A 19,046-nucleotide genomic window follows, 5' to 3' on the forward strand; every position below is an offset into this window, starting at 1 on the left:
TTTTAAAAGTTGTAATACTCTAAATTTTTATATATTATTACTAATACTAGATTAAATGCACATTAGTGCTTAATATGTGAATAGTGGGATTATCTCATTTAATCCTCACAATAACCAACTTGCCTAAAGGCTTACTGTTAAGTAACGCAGCAGAACCGGAAGGGTATCAAACCCCAAACCTCATGCTCTTTGAAGGTAGATCATCCTGTCTCACGTACAAAGATCATTTATTTTATAATCTGAAAAATCCATGAGGTTAGTTTAAGAAAATCCTGTTCAAAACTTCACTTCTCGGAGTCTACTATACTCCGCAGACAATCTGGGTCTCTTACAGCACCTAGGGCCATCTGATTAGTATTGGTTGGTCCCTTATTCTACCTCTCCTAGCTGCCTGAAACCCCAGCTCACTTCCTCGCGCAGTGGGCGCCCGATACGTGGAACACTGAGGACTGCCCTTTACTTAGCTCGTGGAGAACCTGAATTGATGATCAGTGCTCACACGACATTAGGAATTTCTTTCCAAGCATTGTAGGCTGGGGCCACACGAGGCCTCTCCATTTCCCTCGCGCACCGTAGCCTCCTTGCCTGCACCTACTTCATCCCCTCGGCTTCCATAGTGCTCGCGTCCCAGCTGGGCCGGGAACCCGAGGGTTCCCTAGGTCGCGGGACCTGCCCGGCCGACCCGCCAGGGCCCCGGCTCCGGCTCTCGGGACAGGGACAACAGGCTCCACGTGGGCCTGGGAGCCGCCATCTCGCGTGCTGGCAGGAGCAACTGGCGCTGTCGGAGCCGCGGCGGGGCGGAAGCTGCTGCCCGTACTCAAGATGGCGGCTCCGGCGGGCGGGGCCCACGGCTCGGAGACCGCGCGGAGGAGCGGCGGCATGGCGGCGGTGGCCGAGGAGCCAAGTCGGGGATACTGGGACGAGGAGGAGGAGGAGGAGGAGGAGGACGCAGTGAGTGCGACGGCGGAAGCCCGCGCGGCGGTGGAGAGGGTGGCTGCTCGGCTGTGTGCGCGGAAGGGAGTCGGGACGCGGCGGGCTTGCGGGGGCTCCTGGCGGGATTGTGCCTCAGGGCGCGCGGAGCGGCGGGCAGCTGGCCCCAGCCTTATGGGCTACACGGAAGTTCGAGGGGGAAGGAGGGAAGTTACCTTAAGTAACGGCGCGCGCTTCCTCTTGTTGAAAGCAGGACCTAGTTTTCACAAAGGTGGGGTCGTTGCACTGGCGAGGCTTGGCTTCTCTCGTTAATGCCTGCTTCTTCCTGCACACTCGCAAGCTAGCGCCTTTAACCCCTCTTTCTTCCACCAGGAGCAGTTGGTTCTGGTGGAATTATCAGGAATTATTGATTCAGACTTTCTCTCAAAATGTGAAAATAAATGCAAGATTTTGGTGAGTCTTGTAGAATTGGGGGGTTGTTGTAGATTTTCTTAAATTTAAAACAAGAATGACTGGTGAAATATACCCGTCCCTAAGATTGATATATTAATTTCACGTGAACAAAGCAGTGAACACTGGAGACAATTACAGGAGTACAGGGGGACTGTAGGAGCAGCTGGGAGAAAGTTAATGCCTAACTCTGCCTGAGTGTCTGCCTGTGTGGCTGGAGAGAGGTAAAGATTTGGAGGGTTAAAGCATTTTGATATGGAACATTAGGTTTTGAAAAAATACACCGTTTTATATAGTGAGGAGGGTGAGTAAAACACAAAGGGCAGAGAGGATAATTAGATATGCACACAGAGGTTAAACATGCAAACTGGTATATATAGAATGGGTAAACAACAAGGTTCTACTGTATAGCACAGGGAACTATATTTCAATATCCTGTGATAAATGATAATGGAGAATATGAAAAAATGTATATATGTACAATTGAGTCACTTTGCTGTACAGCAGTGATTACACAGCATTGTACTTCAACTATACTTAAGTAAAAAACAAAATTAAAGGGGCTTCCCTGGGGGCGCAGTGGTTGAGAGTCCGCCTGCCGATGCAGGGGACACGGGTTCGTGCCCTGGTCCGGGAAGATCCCACGGGCCGCGGAGCCTGCGCGTCCGGAGCCTGTGCTCCGTAACGGGAGAGGCCCCAACAGTGAGAGGCCCGCCTACCGCAAAAATAATAATAATAAAATAAAATTTAAAAAACTTCAAAAAATAAAATATGGAAAACAAACAAAAATAGTGTGGAGAAGGGAGAGAGAATACCTATTAAGAAAGGACTTCAGGGCTTCCCTGGTGACGCAGTGGTTGGGAGTCTGCCTGCTGATGCAGGGACGCGGGTTCGTGCGGCCCGTGAGCCATGGCCGCTGAGCCTGCGCGCCCGGAGCCTGTGCTCGGCAACGGGAGAGGCCACGGCGGTGAGAGGCCCGAGTACTGTTGACTTGAGCTATGGTATCGGGAGTTACCGTCTGTTTTATGTTTAAAATCTTTTGAGCATTTTTTTTTTTTTTTTTGCAGTTCGCGGGCCTCTCACTGTTGTGGCCTCTCCCATTGCGGAGCACAGGCTCCGGACGCCCAGGCTCAGCGGCCATGGCTCACGGGCCCAGCCGCTCCGCGGCATGTGGGATCTTCCCGGACCGGGACACGAACCCGTGTCCCCTGCATTGGCAGGCGGACTCTCAACCACTGCGCCACCAGGGAAGCCCTCTTTTGAGCATTTTTGACAAAACTTCCTCTGTTCTTACTTTATGTTGAAGAGGATGTTGATTGAAATAGACCTTGCTACTTGGGTATGAATTAAGTAGTCTTCAGTTTGTAGCTGCTGTGATGAGAGCAGTTTTAGCTTATCTTTTACTTGCTAGGACAAGAAGATCCAAAGGTTCCCCAGCTTTGGAAATCAGTCTCCTTGGTAGCAAGGTTTCATGTAAAAGTCTTGTTCTTTTTCTGCCATGCCACACGGCATGCGGGATGTGGGATCTTAGTTCCCTGACCAGGGATCGAACCCGTGCCCCGTGCAGTGGAAGCGCAGAGTCTTAACCGCTGTACCACCAGGGAAGTCCCTTGTGCATTCTTTTTTAAATTGAGAAATAATTGACATATAACATTATACTAGTTTCAGCTGTACAACGTTTTCAATATTTGCATATATTGTGAAATGATCACCACAATGTCTAGTTAACACCCATCACTACACATCGTTACAATTTTTTTTTCTTCTGGTAAGAGCTTTGAAGGTTTACTCTCTTAGCAATTTTCAAATATAAAGTACAGTATTATTAACTATAGTCACCATGATGTTCTTAAACATCCCAGGACTTATTTATTTTGTAACTGCAAGTTGGTATCGTTTGAGCCCCCACTTCACCCATTCCCCCCACCCCCAAGGCTTTTTCTAATGATGATTTTTTTAATGATCCTATATTCTGTTTTAGGGAATTGATACTGAGAAGCCCATTCTGCAAGTGGACAGCTATGTCTTTGCTGGAGAGTATGAAGGTAGGAGGAAGTCAGAGAGATGAAACTCCCTTTTTTTTTAATATGCCTTTCAGAGAAAGTAGCTCTGTTACTTCTCAACAAGTTGCCTTCATGTTTTTCTACAGACACTCTTGGGACCTGTGTTATCTTTGAAGAAAATGTTGAACATGGTAAGTGATTGCTATGTTGACTCAACTCTTTTTACTATGAAATATTTCAAACATACTTATGTATGGTGGATATTAAAATTATAAGATCTCATGTACGCCTTGTCTAGCTGTATCAAATCCTCCCTTTTGGTTAGGTAGTTAAAAAACATTCCACATACCTTTGAAGCCCCTTGTATACCCCTCTCCAAACCTACTCCCTTCCTCTGTCTTCAGAGTTAATCACTCTCCTGAATTTGGTGTTTTTCTTTCCTATACCTGATTTTATATTACATATGTATGTATGCGCACACAATAAATAGCACTTTCTGTGTATTTTCACACTTGATATAAGTTATAGCATATTACACATATTATTCTATGCCTTTTTTCAATTAGAGATGTTTCGAGATTTATATGTGTTGATATATGTTTTCCCTGTTGCTTAAGATTCTATTTGTGACTATACCACAGTTTATTCTCCAATTTATGGACATGTAGGTTGCTTTTGTTTTTACCAGTAATTATTAATAACTACTAAAATTTATTGAGTGCTTTCTGTATGTCAGGCACTGTTCTAGGTGCTATAAGTATTAACTCATTGAATCCTCACCACAAGTCTATGAGGTAGATGCCATTGTTTTCATTTTATATTTGAAGAAACTGAAGCACAGAGAGGTAAATAACATTCCCGAGGTCATACACAAAATAAGAGGCAGAGCCAGGATTTGAACCCAGGTGGTCTGCTCCAGAGCCCGTTTTCATAATTATGCTTATTAACTCACTACAGAAATACTGCCATGAATAGTTTTATGTTTCCTTTTGCATATATGTAAAAATGTCTTGATGAGTGTGTGTACTAGATTCAACCATATGAAATTACCAATTTGGGCCGAATAGCGACAGTTTCATGTGGTTGAACTTAATAGATGTCACTGTGTTGCTTTCTAAAGTGTAGTATCAGCCACACAGTGGCAGGGTGTGGAAGTTTTCCGTGTGCTTCACATCCTTAGCACAGAGCCTCATCCTCCCTCCTTCCTACGCCCACAGTTTTTATAAAGCTGTGACCCCCAGCAGCAGGTTGGCAGCGGTTTTTTTCTCATCTTCTTTCATGATCGGTAATGTTCTCCACTCCAGTCCGGCTTCAAGCAGTAGGTCTACCTTTGGTCCTTCACTTTGAGTGGCTGAGTTTTCGACCTCATTACCCTGTAAGGCCAAATTCCTGGCCTCCCTTTCCTGCTTCCGAGCTGGAGCCTAATAGGCCCATAGCTTTAATCTCACTTTGTGTTTCTGTCCCGTAGAGATGTTTGTTGTCTTTGAGTTCACTGTGCCTTTTGTTCTTATGTATTTTATCTGATATTTCTCTGTGCTTGGAGCTGGAGGAAACTGGAATCATTGAGGCTTAACATGATTATTTGATGGCATCAAGCAGCATAATAGTGTTCATTTTATATTCTAGTGGATGCAGAAGGCAATAATAAAACAGCGCTAAAATATAAATGCCACACAATGAAGAAGCTCAGCATGACAAGAACTCTTCTGACAGAAAAGAAGGAAGGAGAAGAAAACATAGGTTAGTTCACTTAGTTCTCTGAAAATAGGTGATTTAGTATTGGCTTTATGAAACACTGCTGCCAGGATGTTCTTTGTACTTTGTAGTAATAACTATATGTGATAGGTAAAGTATATTAAAATTGAGGGTACTCCATGAAAAGTACCAAACATAGATTTAAAATTGAGTTGAATTCTCACATAGCAGGGGGCACTGGAGACATATAAGAAATTTCTATCTTCTTTGCATTGGAAACGATTGTGAGGAGTTTGTCAAGAAACTTGACATGATTTCAACCCCAGGGAATTCAGCAACTACTTCTCTCTCTCTCTCTCTCATTAAAACTTCTTTGTAAGTGCAGAAGATATGATGATAGCAGTTCTCGATTCCCAAGGAGTAACCCCATAGGATCTCCTGAACTTTTGGCAGATGCAGTAACCTTCCCCAAGATGCTCACAACTGGAAGAAACTGGCTTTATATGTGGGAGGGACTCTAGGACCAGAGTTGTTAGTCCTGGGTCTCGTTCTTTAATAAGCATCCATTTAGCCTTCTCCAGTTGCTCGTCATCCCACACTAGAGACCTTAGGCCAGTGCTTCTTGCACCCATAGCAGGCGCATGTTTGTGGAGATGAGCAAATAAACACTTGGTGGTTTAAAGCCCATTGTTCACCACACCAACCTCCTTCTCTTGCCCTAGGGAATTTGTGACACAGTCAGAATAAAGGTGTTTGTCCACCAAAAAAAAAAAGACTTATTGCTCAAAGACATATTTGAAACTCTAGTAAATGAGACCCTATTGATGAATATTCATGGTTTGATTTATTATATTTTAAGGAATAAACATTTGAAGGTACATTAATCATTTAGAAATTAATTATACCAGCTACACGTAACTATATAACAAATCTTTGTTCTTATATATTCCACAATTATCCCTTTTTTTAGGCACTCCAAAAATAATAGGAAGTAGGCACTTGAAGTTCTAGAATGAATTCGAAAGGCAGATACATACCAGATAGCTTAGCTATCATTTAGATATTCTTTTTAAAGGAAGTTATACAATTTCCTCTCCTATAGTTCTTAATAATCTAATAGATCTTTGGGAAGATTTGTGTGTATCTTTCAATCAAATAAATTAGTAACGAACTATTCAAGGCTGTATTGGTTACCTGTTGCTGCATAAAAAGTTACCCCTAAACTTAAAGGCTTAAAACAACAACAACAGAACACCATCTTACACGTTTCTGTGAATCAGGAACTGGGGAGCAGCTTAGCTAGGTTGTTCTGGCTGGGGTCTCTCATGAGGTTGCAGTCATTGTGTTGGCTGGGCTGTAGTCATCTGAAGGCTTGAGTAGGGCCGGAAAATCTAATTGTAAGATGGCTCACTCACATAGCTGGTGAGTTTGTGCTGCCTGTTGCAGGAGGCCTCACTTCCTCACCTCCTCACACTACTGTTTGAGTGCCCTCCTGACACGGAGGCTGGCTTTCCCAGACCAAGTGATCCTTAAGAACAAGGTAGAAGCCACAATGTCTTTTATGAACTATCCTTAGAAGTCACATTCTGTCATTTCTGTGATATCCTATTCCATGTGGGAGGGGACGACACAGGGGCGTGCTTGTCAGAAAGGTGAGGATCATTGGGGACCATCTTGGAGGCTGTTTGCCAAACATGGCAAGATGCTGGAGGCAGAACAAAATACACAGGAAATGTGGTCCTTTCTAGGAACTTGTACTCTAAAGCAAATCACATTGAAACAGACATGGATGACTATGACTCGACACCCATTTCATTCAACTTATTTTAAGTATCTGTTATGTGCCAAGTATTATGCTAGATAACAGAGTAGGCTTTAGGATGGCTTTGAGGTTTTAAACTTGGTGACTAGGAGAATGACGTTATAGCAAGAAAAAACTATGAAGTCAATAGTTGAAGCTGACCTGGAGGGAAAGAACAAATCGATTTTTGAAAGAGGGAGACTTTATAGTAGTAATACATGAGAAAAGATATGGGATCAACAGTAAGGATGTTTCAACAAACAGCTGCAGAAGAGTTAGTTTATGAATGGGGATAGGAACAGATGGATGCGTGAACAGGGTGACAAGATAGGTTGGTATATCTTACAGATATCTAATGGAACTTTGAAGGTGAGAGTAAACAGCTTGGGCTATAGGAATTGAGGATCCATTGAAAATACTTAACTGAAAGGGTCATAAGGATGAAAGAAAAAAATGGCTAGCATTATTGGAGCAATTTTTTTTTTAAGATTTATTTATTATTTATTTATTTTGTTTATTTTTGGCTGTGTCAGGTCTTAGTTGCAGCACACGGGATCTTCGTTAAGGCATTTGGGATCTTTCGTTGCAGCGCATAAGCTCTTCGTTGTGGTGCACAGGCTCCAGGGTGCGTGGGTTCTGTAGTTTGCAATACGCAGGCTCTAGTTGAGGCGCGCGACCTCAGTAGTTGTGGCATGCGGGGTTAGTTGCCCTGCAGCATGTGGGAGCTTAGTTCCCTGACCAGGGATCAAACCCGTTTTCCCCTGCATTGTAAGGAGGATTCTTTACCACTGGACCACCAGGGAAGTCCCTGGAGCAATTCTCGATTATGGGAGTTCATTGACAGGTAAGGGCTTTGACTGTGAGTATGGAAAGGAACAAAAAATTTTTTCAAGGGTTTTTTTGGAGAGGTGTCTTATTTCACAATCGGATTTTTCAACTCAAAATGACAAATAAATGTTGACTCAAGATGACAGAGTGGTATCATCCATTGTATTATGAAAACTGAATGGGTAGGGAGAAAATTGTAGGGAAGTGACAAAATTTTCTTCAAGACAAAAGATGGCAGTGGGAGCTCAGTTATCTCTCAGAATGGGTTGGGAATTGGACTCTGGGAAAAGGGCTTGGAATAGTAACTGAAGTTGATTACTTTTAGTGATTTTGATGATGCATACCCTATAGGCATTCCAAGGTCTCCATGTAAGATGGAAATTATATGATCATTTATCAGTAGGTACAGGCACCATGTTCCTTTCTTTATGTTGGGGTTTTATTTTGATAAATATTCATATGAACAATTAAATTAAAAATATATGTAAGTAACTGAAATTCCTTTTTCATGTTTCTTGGTTTGTCCCCCTGCCTCCTCCATTAGGTGGTGTGGAATGGCTGCAAATCAAGGAAAATGATTTCTCCTGTAGACCCAACATGATTTGTAGTTTTCTGCATGAAAATGAAGAGGATGAAGTTGTAGCTCCAGACCCAGATAAATCTTTGGAGTTGGAAGAGCAAGAGATTCAAATGAAAGATAATTCAAACCTGAGTTATGAACAGGAGAAACCACCAAACTTGGATATAGAGGATTCTGGTCCTCTTATTGATATCCCTTCTTCTGAGACAGAAGGCTCTGTTTTTATGGAAACTCAAGAAACTGCCTTAGAAATCACTCCTAGATGAAATGTTCCTCATAAAAACTAGTCATGATGTTTTTAGAGTTTTTATATGAAATAACTGGCTTTGTAGTTTTCAGTTCACAATTTTATTATTTTTGTTGGCTATATACACATTTCCAATTATAATATAGTTTAATATACTAGAATCATTAAGGACCAGATACGAGTTTTTAAAAATATGGTTTCAATGACTGTAGGGACCCTTCTGTGATGAGTCCTTTAAAAGGGGGTTTTACTAAGGTAAGTGTGAGTTTCTATTGCAGCCATCACAAATTACCACAGACTTAGTGGCTAAAGTGTATTAAGCTACACAAGTGTATTGTCTTATAGTTTTGTAGGTCAGCCATCTGATATGGGTCTCACCTGGGCTAAAATCAAGGTATTTGCAGAGCTTCATTCTCTTCTGGATGTGGCATGGGGGACTCCATTTCCTCGTTCATTCAGTTGTTGGCAGAATTCAGTTCTTTGCAGCTGAAGGATCGCGGTCCCATTTCCTTGCTGTTGGCTGAGAGCCATTCCCAGCCAAACCACTTCTAGAGGCTGCCTGCATTCCTTCACTCATGGTCCGCTTCTCTTCAAAGCCAGCAATGGTCAAGTCCCTCTCAGTCTTTGAATCTCTCCTGCTTCTTCCATAATCCTATTGATGATGGACCCTTCTGCCTTCTTTTAAAGGTCCATTTGATTACACTGGGCACATCTGGGTAACTTCCCTGTTTTAAGGTCTATAACCTTAATTCCATCTGCAAAGTCCCTTTTGCCATGTAATTTAACCAGGCATAAAACTGAGAATTATGGCATGAAAACATTTGGGGGGCCATTTTCCAGTCTACCAATGTCAGTATTACTCCTGAGAACAGAAAAAGAATTCAGAAGTGCTTAAGGGTGAAGGTACAGTTCTGATATTCCAGCTGTAATTTCACTTCTTTCCCACTGAATAAAGATGGTTGGAATTCAGCTGTAACATTCTACAATATTATGGTGATAACCTAGATCTACCCTAACTTGTATTTTTTAAGTAAATTAGTCACACACTTTGATACAGGTTGAACTATATGAAATTACCAATATTTGTTTCTGACTATAAAACTGCAATTTTATATGGTTTAACCTGGTACTAATAAGTTAAAACACTCCTCACGTTAATTATATCTCACAACTGTTGGAGGTGTAACTGTTGTGACAGATTAGAGAACTAATGTTCTAGGATGAGGAATTTTTTCCTTCAGTAGGTTTTGTAAATTTTTACTGTTTATTTGGAAAACAACTTACCCTGATTAAAAGCATTTCCAAATCATAAGTGTGTATCCTCCCAATTTTTATATGACTTTAGTGTCAGCTTTTGTTTAATCAAAAGCTTATTTTTTTCTACCAAATGGTATGAAGTCTCTATGTGGAGAGACTGCTAATTACTTGAGCCAGCATCTGGTCTTCCTTTATTTCTTTGTAACAGAATCCCAGAATTTATTCAGGTTAGCAGTGTGCACAGCTTTCCTCATGTATATGAAAGTGGCCATATTATCTAGATGTTAGTTCTTCCCAGCTTGATCTATAGTTTCAATGCAATCTGAAATAAAATCACAGCAAGGTTTTTATGGATATTGTCAAACCAACTCTAAAGTTTATATGGAGAGGGAAAGACCCAGAATAGTCAATACAATATTGAAGAACAGTAGGAGGACTTCACGACTTACTGTAAAACTACAGTAATAGAGACAGTGGGAACTGCTGAAAGAATAGACAAATAGGCCAATGGAAGAGAATAGAGAGCCCAGAAATAGACATACATATAGTAAACTGATCTTAGATCAAGGAGCAAAGGCAATACAATGGAGCAAACATAGTCTTTTCAATAAATGGTCCTGGGACAACTGAATATCCATATGCAAAAGAATGAAGCGGGACCCCCCCCATCTCTACTATATGTATATATAGATTTATTCAAAATGGACCAAAGGTCTAAATAAATGTAAGAGCTTAAAATGATAAAACTCTGAAGACAGGAGACATGGGTTCAGTCCCTGGTCTGGGAAGATCCCACATGTTGCAGAGCAACTAAGCCTGTGTGCCACAGCAACTGAGCCTGCGCTCTAGAGCCTGTGAGCCACAACTGCTAAGCCCATGTGCCACAATTACTGAAGCCTGCACGCTCTAAGGTCTGCGGGCTGCAACTATGGAAGCCCACATGCCTAGAGCCTGTGCTCCCCAGGAAGAGAAGCCACTGCAATGAGAAGCCCACGCACCGCAACGAAGAGTAGCCTCTGCTCGCTGCAACTAGAGGAAGCCTGTGCTCAGCAACGAAGACCCAATACAGCCAAAAAAAAAAACAAAAACAAATCGTTTATTATGTTGGATTAGGAAATGTCCTCTTAGATATAACACAAAAATTGCAAGCAACGAAAAAAAATTGGATACATTGGACTTCATCAAAATTGAAAAGTTTGGGCTTCCCTGGTGGCGCAGTGGTTGAGAGTCCGCCTGCCGATGCAGGGTACACGGGTTCGTGCCCCGGTCCGGGAAGATCCCACATGCCGCGGAACGGCTGGGCCCGTGAGCCGTGGCCGCTGAACCTGCGCGTCCGGAGCCTGTGCTCCGCAACGGGAGAGGCCACAACAGCGAGAGGCCCGCGTACCACAAAAAAAAAAAAAAAAAAAATTGAAAAGGTTTTCGCTTCAGAGGACACTATCTAGAAAATGAAAAAGCCTATTCAATTGGAGAAAATATTTCAAATTATATATCAGATAAGGGACTTGTATGTAGAATATATTGGAAACTATTACAACCCAACAATAAAAAGACAACCCAATTTAAAAATGAGCAAAGATTCGAATAGACATTTTCCTGAAGAAAGGTATACAAATGGCCAATCAGCCCATGGAAAAAATGCTCAAAATCGTTTGTCATCAGTGAAATGCAAGTGAAAACTACAATGAGATACTACTTTACACCTAGGATGGCTTAATGAAAAAAGATGGACAATAGCAAATTTTGGAGAGGAATGGAGAAGTTGGAACCTGTGATTAATAGAATAATGCTCTCCCCAAAAGATGCCCATGCCTAAACTCAGGGATCTGTGAATACGTTACCTTATTTGGCCAAAGGGAATTTGCTATATGATTACGTTAAGGATCTTGCGATGGGGGTTATTATTGTGGATTATCCAGTTGTGCCACATGTAATCACACGGGTTTTATAAGAGGGATTCAGAAGTGTCAGAGAGAAAAAGAAGTTGTGGCAGTAGAAACAGAAGTTCAAGTGATGCCTTTTGAAGATGGAGGAATACTGAGGAATGCAAACGGCTTCTATAAACTGGAAAGGCAAAGAAACAGTCTCCCTGGAGCTTCTGGGGGAATGTACCCCTAGTGACAACTTAATTTTAGACGTGTAAAACTAATTTTAGGCTTCGGGCTTCTAGAACACTAACATAATACATTTGTGTTATGACAGTAAATTTGTGGTAATTTGTTACAGCACCAATAGAAAAACCAATTCCAAACCCTCTTACATTGCTAATGAAAATGTAAAATGGTGCAGACAGAAAATACTTTGGCAGTTCCTCAAAATGTCAAACATAGAATTACCACATGCAGTTCTACTCCTAGAGAACTGAAAACAAAAGTCTACACAAAAAGTTGTACATAAATGTTCAAAGCAGCATAATGCATAATAGTATAAAAGTGGAAACACAAATGTTCATAAATTTTTGAATGGATAAACAAACATGGTATATCCATAGAATGGACTATTATTCAGTCCTAAGTAAAGAAATTAATGTACTAAGAAAGAAGTACTGATACATGTTACAACACATATGAACCTTAAACATGGACACTTATGAACATAGTAAGTGAAATAAGCCAGATGCAAAAGGCCACATATTGTATGAATCCATTAATATGGTATGTTCTCAATAGTCAAATCTACGGAGACATAGGTTAGTGGTTGCCAGGGGTTGACAAGGGTGGAAAGTGGAGAGTGCTACTGGGTTATGAGAGGGTGATAAAAATGTTTTGGAATTAGTGGTGATGGATGTACATCTTTGTGAATATACTAAAAACCAAGAAATTGTACACTTTACGGGGTAATTTATGGCATGTGACGTATACGACAACTTAAACATTGGGGGGAAAATAACAATCAGAAGTGTTATTTTCTGCATACATTTTATGTGCCAGGCACTGTGGCAGTTATAAACTCTGTTTATAAACTCTGCCTCACTGATCTCATAGTTTTGTCAACAGTGCATATTTCACATTGATAATTTTAGTGACTATGAATACCTACCATGCCACCAACCTTTCTAGCATCCTGGAGGATTCCCAGATGAATAACACCTGGTCCCTGAATATCTGAGTCCAGGTGTACACATGAGACAGGCTGGGACCTGGGACCATTTCCTGCAGAGCTGCAATGCTTGCACCTGAACAAACGTCTCCTGGAGTAACAAAATACAAAAAAACTATAAGAGACTAAAAATATGTGCATGCACAGTTGGGGCAAATTATGGGCAAGAAACAAAAAGATCAGAAAAACCCCATTGCCACTTCTGCAGAGCTGGGTGCAAAGGGAGTAAAAGCAGGGTACTGCGCATGCCCCCTGCAACCAACACCACCAAATGCATGAGCAAACCACCTAAGCTACCCCTCCAGCCCACCCCTGGACACACCCTACCCTCACCCCATATAAGGAACCAGCTCACCTGCGCCCCACCCCCTACCTTCGGGAACTAGCAAGGGAACCTGTTACTTGGTTTTGCTCCTTCCTGCAGCCACAGAAGCCCCCCAAAAGCCTTGTCTGAATTTCTTGGCTGGCCTCTTACCAATTTCTATTGATTGGGGAAGGCCGAGAACCCTGGTCTATCACACACAGGTGTGTACATCAAGCTCCAAGAGGAGCCTGTTGATTTCCGGAAAAGAGCCAAGACAAACACCGGTAACCAAGGAAACAGAGCGCTATTTCATCCCAAACGGCCCCCAGCGCCTCCAAGCCTCCACGTCGGCGGCGGTGCCAGGAAGTGACGTCACGCCCAAGTTCCGGTTCCTCCTCGGTCGTTGCGCTGCCGTATCTCCTGTAACCCTGTGGTACACGTGCGTGCGCCAGGTGGGCGCTGCGGTAGCATGGACGCTTTGGATCGAGTTGTGTAAGTGCAGTGGGTTCTTTCCCCGGGTAACGTTGGGGAGAAGGGCCTCTGTAGCGGGACGGAGGAGTAACGCCTCTGCCTCCCGTTTCTCCTGGCCGCCCACGCTCCTTCTTCACACCCGTTGCGACTCCGTGCGGATGTATCCACTGGTTTGGGTTTCCGTCTGTTGGGACGGCCTGCGGGGAGACGGAGAGCAGGGAAGGCCGTGTGTGGGAGCCGCGGCGTGGAGGTGGCACCGAGGCGTTGGCCGCTTTTATCCTAGACAATAGGAAGTGTCTCGGCTTCCGCAGAAGTGAGAGGAAGGTGAGAGAGGTGTTCTGGGCACAGAACACCTGAGTGAGGTGCTCTGAGCACAGGCCTGGGAATGTGACAGATTTAGGTGACAGTCCGGGCCCGTCCACGTAAAGCTATGCGACTGGGACATTTAGTCCCCCTAAGTCTCAGTTTACTCTGTAAAATAGCGTTCATAATAGTCGTACTTCATAGAACTGTGAGGAATATTTGCGAGAATATATGTAAAGGCTTTGCGGCAGCACGTAGAGATGCTCATTAGCTTTTTTTCTTTTTCCCAAACTTGTACACTTTTCTGAGTTATCCTTGGGTAATGTCTGCTTTATATTAGTCCAGAAAATGTTTATCGATCTCATAAATAGTTCTGCTGTTATTTGTTATGGGTTTCTTGCGTTTTACCTGGGTTAACATGTAATCAAAAGGACAAATTATTCTTTTGGTCATTAAATCAGCGATTTTTGCACATGTGCTGAATATTCCTCTGCAGGTGCGGGGACCGCAAAAATGAGTAAGACTAGTTTACTGTCTCATTGTGGGACAAACAGCTAATAAAACGTACAAGGTGTTATTTGCATTAGTTGCTGGTTAGTCAGAAGTAATAAAGCACATGGAATATAGAACATATAGCACTTTTATTGGGTTAGAGACACACTAAATCTCTCCTGGTTTGACTTAAAAAGTACTGTGTATCTTTATCAACCAGTAAATGATTAGAAGCTTTAAATGTGCTTGACATTTTATCTGGTGAATTTTTAAAGTCTGCATGGTAAAGTAAGTTTGTGCATATTCTGTTTTGCTTTTACTTCACAAAGTGTCCGTGGGACTGGAAGGAGGGAGGGTCATAGTTATTTAAGAGAAGAGGAATTATTTCAGTAGATGGCAGAGAACTGTTGGAAAATCAAGATTCTCACTGTAGTGTAAGCAGAGGTGAACAGAGTGTATAAAAACATTCTACTCCTGCTGTAACATCATACAATCAGAATAATGGATTTGTTTTCCCTTCATATCTTGCAGAGTGATTGGTCTAGGTTAGTTTTTTTTTTTTAATGCCTTTTGTATTTATTTTTTAATTTTTTGGCTGCATTGGGTCTTCGTTGCTGCGTGCAGACTTTCTCTAGTTGTGGCGAGCGGGGGCTACTCTTCGTTGCAGTGCGCGGGCTTCTCGTTGCAGTGGCTTCTCTTAGTTGCAGAGCACAGGCTCTAGGTGTGCAGGCTTCAGTAGTTGTGGCACGCGGGCTCAGTAGTTGTGGCTCGTGGGCTCTAGAACGCATGCTCAGGAGTTGTGGCGCACGGGCTTAGTTGCTCCGCGGCATGTGGGATCTTCCCGGACCAGGGCTCTTACCCGTGTCCCCTGCATTGGCAGGCAGATTCTTAACCACTGTGCCACCAGGGAAGTTCTATCTCTTTTTTTAAATAAAAGGTTTAGAAAACAGTAATAAAAGAATGCTGGGAATATAAAAATAGGAATCTTTTTAAAGACCATATCTAATAAAATTAACACTTACTTAACAGTAAGAGCTGAATATCTTTTACTAATATTCCCCTAAAAAGTGAGATTTTGTTTAGTGGTGGAATCCTAACTGATAAATGTCATGTAATGTCTCTGTTGATTTTTAAGAATTTGCACATAAGTCATGGTTTTGTAATATGAGGAACATGTTTTAAGTTGTTATGAATTGTGATTTTTCCGAATAGAAAGCCCAAAACAAAAAGAGCCAAGAGATTCCTTGAGAAAAGAGAACCGAAACTCAGTGAAAATATTAAAAATGCTATGCTGATTAAAGGGGGCAATGCAAGTTCAACAGTGACACAAGTACTTAGAGATGTGGTACGTATATATATACTTACTTTTTAAATGGTGTTGAAATCATTTTAGGAAATTTTTAGCATACTAGTTGGACTGCCTGAGAAATACATAGATAAGATTGGCTTGCTTTAAGAAATGCTAGCCTTAGAGAAAAGCTAACGTCTCACCAAGGCCCTGACTACTGGTTTTCCTTACAGCAGCTAGTTCCCTTAGTAAATTTCACCTGATTTCAATTACTAGCATTTGATTTACTCACATTTCAGGAACATATCTAATTTGTAAAACGAGGTAACTGCATATTACTATCTATTCTTTCAACAATACCAACTACTGTGCTAGGTGCTAGGGATTAATAGTTACGTAAGACATAGTCTTTCCCTTCAGTGAGCTTAGTGAGGAAGACAGACAAGTAAAAGTTAACAGCATTGTGAATGAAGTGCTGTGCTGGAGGTACACACAGGATAGGATGGGAGGCTGAGTTAAAATCCCACGGGGGTTGCCACACACAGGATGGGCTTCCTAGAGATGACACTTAAGCATCATTTTGAAGGAGGAGTTGGAACAAGAAGGAGAAAAGGAAGCGGAAGAGAAGGGCTTCCAAGGCTGAGGAAGAAGCTTGTGCAAAAGGGCATGTGAATGAGCATGATGCATTTGGGGAACTGCAGAATTGGGGATGGCTAAAGGAGAGTGGGCTAGATGAAGCTAGAATTTAAGGAAATGAAGGGAATCATTTAAATTGGATAGAATATTGAAAGGGCATAGAAATTTTTAATTAGGAAAGTCCCAGCTAAGAATACTAAGCTCGTGTTGCATGTTATAAGTGATCAAAAGGGAGCCATGCAGAAGATAGCAGAATAGGATTCAGGGACCAGGATAATCTTGTATAATGACTGTTATCATGCTTGATTTTTACCTCTGCTTTTCAGAATGTGCTTTGTTTTGAAAGCTATAAATTATGTTTTACAGTATGCACTGAAGAAACCATATGGAGTTCTGTATAAAAAGTAAGTCATGATTTCTTTTATTTCACTTATTAAATTATATTGTTTCATTATAAAAGTAACAACCAACCACTTTATGGGAGATTTAGAAAAATATTTTGGTTAAAAAATACTACAGTTCCTTACATACATAGCTATGAGTATTTTTATTTAATTTATTTATTTTAAAATATTTATTTATTTGGCTGCGCTGGGTCTTTGGTTGCGGCGTGCGGGATCTAGTTCCCTGACTAGGGATCGAACCCTGACCCCCTGCATTGGGAGCACGGAGTCTTAACTGCTGAACCACCAAGGAAGTCCTGCTATGAGTATTTAAAATTTGTTTGTTTCCTGTCTGTGTTTTCATTTGTACTGAATATCCTTACAGAGTTGTAATCATAGCATTATGTATTATTTTTAAATAGTAATAGACTTACAGAAAAGTTACAAAAATAGTAGCGTTCCCATATACCCTCTCCCAGCATCTCTTAATGTTATAACTTCCATAACCATAATACAGTTATCAAAAGTAAGAAATGGACATTGGTACAGTAATGTTAATTAAATCATAGGCTTGATTTGGTTTGCACCAGTTTTTCCTTTTTCTTTTTTTATAAATTTATTTTATTTATTTATTTTTGTCTGTGTTGGGTCTTTGTTGCTGCGCACAGTGCATACTAGTGCTTCCAATTCCAGTCGAATACCAGAGACTTCATTCCAGCCTTTCTCCTTTTCTTCTTTGTATCTTCTATCTTCTGACAGTATGAAACCTTGCTTTTGTTATATTTACTTATTTGTGTAATTCTAGTAGTTTCAGAATTTCTAACCTTATAAGAAACAATTTTACTAACTAGAGTATGGAATTTATGTGCAGTTCTTTTTGTCTTTAACCTCACAACATGCAGTAAAAATATTGTTTTCCAGTGTAAGTCAGGTTAGGTTATTTTTGCCCCTTCAGTGTGATTGTGTTATTCATTTATACTATAGTTAAGGTCATTTATTACAGTCTGTATTCTATTTTGGGTTTTCTATCACTTCCTGTTTTTTTTTTTTTTGCGGTACATGGGCCTCCCACCGCTGCGGCCTCTCTCGTTGCGGAGCACAGGCTCCGGACACGCAGGCCCAGTAGCCATGGCTCACGGGCCCAGCCGCTCCGTGGCACGCAGGATCCTCCCGGACCGGGGCACGAACCCGCGTCCCCTGCATCTGCAGGCGGACTCTCAACCACTGCGCCACCAGGGAAGCCCCCTGGTGGTTTTTTTAATTTATGTATGTAAAATTTACTGTTTGTGGTGTATACTTTCATGGGTTTTGACAAATACATTGAGTTGTGTCTGCCACTGCAGTCATGGTACAGAAACAGTTTCATTATTCTGACAATTCTTTTGTGCCTTTTTCATTTGTCTTGTAAGCATTTTTCTACTGATAGGTGTCCTTTATATATTATTTTTAATGCTAGTATAATGCCTATTAAATGGTTATACTAAAATTTACTTAACTGTTCCTTAACTTGAGGAAATTTTGATTTTCTTTTTTGTTGTTGTTGTTCTTATAAATAATGCTAAAATGGCCATTTTTTCACAAATGAGTTCTTCTTTTGTATTGGTTCCTACATGAGATTTCTAGACGTGAGATTACTGGGTATAGCTTCATGCCCAATCTAGCATATTAACCGTAGTGCTTTTTGAGAAGTTTGGCAGAGTAAAATGTACGAGTTTCATGGGTCACTACCTACTTTTGGTTTGTTTTTTAAAATTAAGAAGTGAAAATGACATTTTGTTTAAACTTGCATTTTCCCTATGTTTCCAACAGGTCATATTTGCCTATTTGTGAATTGCCGTTAGCTGTTAATCATAAATGCTGCAGTAATTTTTCCTGATTTGTTTGTGTTGCATCATTTTTTTAAATACATTTTTTGTTTTTTACTGATTAAAAAAGTAATATATATTTATCTTAGATAGTTGGGATAAGAGTAAATAATCACCCATAGATAAGCACTATGTATATTTTCTCCTCATGCAGTTTTATATCTATATATCTTTGAACAAAATTGAGATCATGTGTATATGATTTTATTTCTCTTTAAATTCATAAAAATTATGAACTGTTTTATACTTTACTTACATGACTAAAAATCCAAAAATATACAGTGAAAATATAAACACACACTCTTCCCAGAACAGCCACTATCATTAGTTTCTTATATGTCTTAACAGAATTTCTTTATGCATATTTAAGCAAATAAAAATACATAATCTTATTTTTCTCCCTTTTGCATGAAA

At 41.1% G+C, this 19,046-nt stretch overlaps 2 protein-coding genes and 1 long non-coding RNA gene across 7 annotated transcripts in view; 2 read left to right on the forward strand and 1 right to left on the reverse strand.

Annotated features, from left to right (window-relative positions):
- Positions 1 to 822: 822 nt before the first annotated feature.
- On the forward strand, positions 823 to 9,840 carry GTF3C6 (general transcription factor IIIC subunit 6; the record flags this gene model as incomplete). The annotated part of the gene is made up of 6 exons (XM_079939314.1): positions 823 to 951; positions 1,303 to 1,383; positions 3,362 to 3,425; positions 3,530 to 3,574; positions 5,010 to 5,123; positions 8,252 to 9,840. 6 exons carry the CDS (start codon positions 823 to 825, stop codon positions 8,551 to 8,553), a joined length of 735 nt encoding a protein of 244 aa, XP_079795440.1. The 3' UTR covers positions 8,554 to 9,840.
- Positions 9,841 to 10,015: 175 nt separating this feature from the next.
- On the reverse strand, positions 10,016 to 13,601 carry LOC307195301. Its single transcript, XR_013830773.1, has 3 exons — positions 13,366 to 13,601; positions 12,831 to 12,981; positions 10,016 to 10,113 (listed from the first exon to the last, which is right to left on the reverse strand). It is a non-coding gene; the product is annotated as an uncharacterized lncRNA (long non-coding RNA).
- RPF2 (ribosome production factor 2 homolog) overlaps positions 13,567 to 19,046 on the forward strand; it is a 78,104-nt gene continuing 72,624 nt past the window's right edge. For 3 of the 5 annotated variants that reach the window (XR_013830769.1, XR_013830770.1, XM_079939310.1), the window contains exons 1-3: positions 13,567 to 13,686; positions 15,673 to 15,805; positions 16,751 to 16,788. Coding sequence is in view for 1 of the 5 variants with exons in the window: in XM_079939310.1 (XP_079795436.1) it covers positions 13,664 to 13,686; positions 15,673 to 15,805; positions 16,751 to 16,788 (194 nt within the window). In the remaining 4 variants the exon portion in view is untranslated. Of the gene's footprint in view, positions 13,687 to 13,746; positions 13,990 to 15,672; positions 15,806 to 16,750; positions 16,789 to 19,046 lie in introns of those variants that run through there. The other 2 variants (XR_013830771.1, XR_013830772.1) reach the window with 2 other exon arrangements.

The sequence above is a fragment of the Stenella coeruleoalba genome (assembly GCF_951394435.1).
Source record: "Stenella coeruleoalba genome assembly, chromosome: 12".
Classification (NCBI taxonomy): domain Eukaryota; kingdom Metazoa; phylum Chordata; class Mammalia; order Artiodactyla; family Delphinidae; genus Stenella; species Stenella coeruleoalba.